The 4,693-nt window shown below is 52.6% G+C and overlaps 1 protein-coding gene across 1 annotated transcript; it reads right to left on the bottom strand.

The window, feature by feature from the left end:
- Positions 1-1,219: 1,219 nt before the first annotated feature.
- TCF23 (transcription factor 23) lies at positions 1,220-4,481 on the bottom strand. The gene is made up of 3 exons (XM_003411935.1): positions 4,260-4,481; positions 3,348-3,590; positions 1,220-1,399 (listed from the first exon to the last, which is right to left on the bottom strand). Exons 1-3 carry the CDS (start codon positions 4,479-4,481, stop codon positions 1,220-1,222), a joined length of 645 nt encoding a protein of 214 aa, XP_003411983.1.
- Between the last annotated feature and the right edge of the window lie 212 nt (positions 4,482-4,693).

The following is a 4,693-nucleotide window of genomic DNA, read 5'->3' as shown; positions in this document are numbered from 1 at the left end:
GATTCTAGAACTAACTCCAGTCAATGAAACCTTAGGCAAAAATCATATAAGGAACACACTGAAGTCTGGCCTATTTGTTTTTCCTTGAGGTTAGGTTTCTAACAGAATAGAAAGAGAAGACTGTAATTATCATCCCCTGGAAAAAGATACATCCTCTCCTTTTAAGGTCTTTTGAGGGTGTGGTTGAAGCTCTCAATATCCTTCATGTGAAAGGCTTTAAGTTGCTGCTAACAGTAAAACCCGTTGCCTTTGAGACGATTCTGACTCACAGAGACCTGCTGGGTACAGTTAAAGCAGAGCTGCATCTGGGATCAGATCTTCTCAAACTAGGCAGCTGGGACTATCTAAAATTTTCTCTGGAAACTGGAATGTAAGCAATGTAAACTTTATGGCTGAACCTGCAAATATAACTCCTGTCAAGTAAAAGGTGGAAGGGCGCAGGGCCCAGGGTGAAGGAAACGTAGCGATGAGGGGCAGCTGGAGAGACCCATGACGGAGAGACACGAATCCTGGCTGCCTGGCTGCCCTTTGACCTTTAGTAAGAGCTTGGCTGCTAATCAAAAGGTTGCCAGTTCAAATCCACCAGCCGCTCCTTGGAAACCCTATGGGGCAGTTCAACTCTGTCCTGTAGGGTCGCTATGAGTTGAATTGACTCAGTGGCAACAGGTTTGGTTTTGGTTTTGGTTAAGCAGCTCTAAGAGATAAATAAGAGTATATCCCTTGATCAGTTTTCCCTCTGGCTGTGTGGCCCCAGCCCAGCTCTGTTCAGACTTCCAGCTGCTAAGAGCCTATCTGGCCCCTGGCTTTCTTGTCAGCACCCTGAGCTGCTGCCATCATAGGCTCCCACCTCTGCATTCATGCAGTAGCTTCAATCTTTCTGCTTTCTCCAGAGCTCAGTGGAGACAAGTGAGTGGGGGTGCCCAACTCAACTTCAAACCCAATCAAACCCCTCTCTCTCCAACTCCCTTCTAGCTGCCACAGAAGAGCCACTGGGGTATGTATGTCCATCCCAGTGCTTCTCTGAGGACTGTCAATCACAGACAAGCCCCCACGTACTCCCAGCACCCACTGCCTGCCTGGACCATGTGCTGAAACTTGGAAGCTGAGCGCAGGTCAGGTTCGATGGCTGAGAGTCAGAGCAAAGACAGGTAGGGCCTGGTAGAAAACCCAGGTCTTTAAGTTTGAGTTGGAGTCTGGGAAAGACTGGCAAGTGTGATGATCATTTGTCACCAAGAGGTGGAGAGAGTGGCCTGGTGGGAGGCAGAGCGTCTTCCTCTGCAGAGACGGGGGGCTCGACCTCTGCATCCCTTTTTCTTTGGCCCGAGGCGGTGGCTGTGGTGGAGCCAAGGCCAGAGCACCCCAGGCCTCCAGCATAGAGACGAAAGCGCATCGGCCATTTCTGCAAAACATGGGGATGGGAAATAAGACATGCTCACTATTGCAGCCCCCTGTCATCCAGAATCTTGACACCAAAACTCAGCATCCCTCCCTGTGCCTGCCAACAGTCACCGCGGTTCTGCATCAATGCTCTCTGGCTCATACCCCACGTGTTCTCCCAACCACCTTGAGCCTGGCTATGAGGCCCAGGAGGAGCCGTCTCAGGGGATGAAAGCCCGGAGAGGAGCTCCCACACAGTGGGAGGGAGGTGGCAAGAGCTCAGGTGGCCTGGACAGAGTGGTAAACAGTCAGAAGCTGGGCAATGGGGAGAGCAGTGGAGCTCAGGAAGGAGAGGCTCCTCTGACACTGAGTGACCCTGATTCACTCTCTTGATCACTGCCAAGCCCCAAGATCTGCGTCAGTGCTGCCTGATCTCTCTGAGCCGGGTCCTCCAAGGATTTCCCCTCCTTCCAGCAGTCCCAGGAACGCCAGGCTGGCTCTGCCCTGAGGTCTGCCCTCCTCTCTGGCAGAACTCCACGTGGGGGCCCAGGGGGCACTGCTCCCTGGCCTACTACCCTACTCACCAATCTGCAGAGTTCTAGACCTCACCTGGCCCCTCATTTGTTCATTCTTCGACATACTGATTGATCACCTTCTTTGGTTGCTGCTTTTTAGCTAAGGAAACTACTCTGCCCAGCCCAGGGCCACTGCACCAGGCACAGAACCAGCATTTCAGAGTTGGCCCCATTTGGTCTCAAACTCTTGAATTTCAGCTGTATTTGCACGGAAGAGAAAAGAATCTTGAGTTTCAAGACTTTTCAAATATATAAGGGAGGAGGGTGGTAAAAAGTATCCTCCATACTGATAAAGTTAAATCCATTACAATATTATTGTCAGAGGGCAAAGATGGCCCTTCCTTTATAACATAGCTATTCTCCTCAAGCAGCAACTTACTGTTCCATCTCCCAGCCCTTGTTAGGGGCTGTGAGCGTGGAGTCTGAAGTCAGACCTCCCTGGGTTCAAACCGCATTCAGTCTATCTCCCTAAGCTTCAGTTTCTTCATCTGTAAAATGGCCCTTATTTAGCTTTTGTGAGGATTAGAAGAGAAAAAACCACTAAAGCACTTAGCATAGCTGCTGGCATATCTTTAAATATAAAAATAAAGCCTGTTGCCATCGAGTCAATTCTCACACACAGAGCAGAACTGCCCCATATGGTTTCCAAGGAGCAACTGGTAGATTCAAACTGCTGACCTTTCGGTTAGCAGCTGAGCTCTTAACCACTGCACCACCAGGGCTCCTTACGTATCTGTACCAAACCCACTGCCATCGAGTCGATTCCGACTCATAGCGACTCTATAGGACAGAGTAGAACTGCCCCGTAGAGTTTCCAAGGAGCACCTGGTGGATTCAAACTGCCAACCTCTTGGTTAACAGCCGTAGCACCTAACCACTACGCCACCAGGGTTTCTGACATATCCTTAGCACCCAATTAATGTCAGTTATAATCGGTGATGGTGATTATTGTTAATTATATCCTTCATTCATGAGCTCATTTCATACTCTGGAAGAGAAGTAAGGCTCGTTTTATTATCTCGCATTTTACATATAATAAAACTAAGATTCAGGAAAGTTAGATCACAGTTTGTGGGACTAGACTGTGGGTACATGCAGGAGCAGAAAGAGTGGGGGTTGGAAGTGTGCCCCTCACCGCCACCCCCACTCCCCTCCTCTTGGAGGGACCACATTCCCAGGAAGCCTTTTCCAGCCACCTCACTCCGATCCCATGAGAAACAGAGGGCCAGCCCAGCACCAACAGGCTGCCTGGCTCCTCGCCCTCTGAGAGAGCAGGAAGCAGCTGGCTTCCATGTCAGCTCTGCCCAGGTCCAGTATCCATCCATCCCAAGGCCCCTTCCCCAAGGCTTTTGGCATTAAGATCCCCCCACTCCAAGTCCCCAGGCCATGGCCTACCTTGAGAGGGTGCAAGTAGCAGAGTCCACGCAGGAAGGGTGGCCAGGCGGGGCCGGGCAACTCATGGCCAAGACTGCGGGTGAGGTGGGCTATGTAGCTGGTGGCCAGCACCAGCACGTCCAGCTTGGAGAGCTTGGTGTTAGGTGGCACAGCAGGCAGAGTGGCCTGCAGGGCCAGGAAGGCCTGGCGCAGCGTCCTCACCCGGCTCCGCTCCCGCGCAGCGTTCTCAGGGCTGGCCTCACTCTGCAGAGAGGACCCCGGTGAGTGGGTCTGAGACGGACCACCGTCTGCCCCGATTTCTAAGAGTATTCTGGTGTGAAGTCTGCCAGAGGCCCTCAGCCCCTCTCTGTCCCACTCTCAGCCCTTCCCCATTTTACAGCCAAGGAAAGGCCTTGCCTCTGGTCAGATGGCGACAGGAAGGCAAAGCTTGGCTTTTCTAGTGCAGTGCTTTTCTAATATTCCTCTATGCCCTCCTATAGCCTCGCTCCATCCAAGTCTGAATCCTGCTCATCCAAGTGCCCAGAGGAGCACAGAGCTGCGCCTTGGGCTGTCAGGTTGACCCTTGACCCAACGAAGTCTCCAAAATGAAGGACGGCAGTATTAGAGGAAAGGGCATTTTGCTAGAGGTTCAAACATAGAGGCCCAAGTCCCAGCCCTGCCGCTGACTGTTGCTGTGGGACCTTGGGAAACTCACATCACCCCTCTGGGCCTCAGTTTTCTCATCAAGAGAACGGAGCTCTATGTTATGATTAAAACTAGCTATGATTTATGCCAACCACCCCAAGAATGGAGCCTAAAGGGACAGTATCTCCTCTCCTGGGTGGAAACTTAACACCAAGTGAGACTTTGCCCTCTGTAGAGACACCTTGCCCTCCTTCCCCAGCGCCCTCCCCAAGTCCAGCATTTCCTCACCCTTCCACAAGTCAGGCTCCTGGCCCTGGCCCCTGGAGGGCTAGGGGCAACTCTACTCCACCTTTGGTTGCTCCAGCTTGTCTCTTCCCACAGGTCCTGCTTTGTTCTGCTCAGGCGGCTCCTCTTCCTGCCAATGCCTGGCAGCACCCGAGGTTTGACCTTAGAGCTACTATGCCCTACTCCTGGCATTGCTGGCGTCCCTCTGGCCTCCCTCTGTGACATGCCACACCGCTGGGGTATGTGCTGCAGCCACGGAACAGGAACCCTGTGCCTGAGGAAGCCCTTGGGCTCAAGCTAGCTGGGCCAGCCTGGTCATCCAGCCAGCAATGTCTATATCAGAGGAAGCTCTGGGAAAACTGCCCACCAGGCACAGCCCCCACGAAAATCCTCCTGCCAGTAACCAGGCTGTGGGGTGGGGAGGCTGCATGCTGGGA

Source organism: Loxodonta africana, chromosome 12 (assembly GCF_030014295.1).
Source record: "Loxodonta africana isolate mLoxAfr1 chromosome 12, mLoxAfr1.hap2, whole genome shotgun sequence".
NCBI lineage: Eukaryota > Metazoa > Chordata > Mammalia > Proboscidea > Elephantidae > Loxodonta > Loxodonta africana.
Note: the sequence above shows the minus strand (reverse complement) of the source record. Positions and strands in the feature narration are given on the sequence as shown.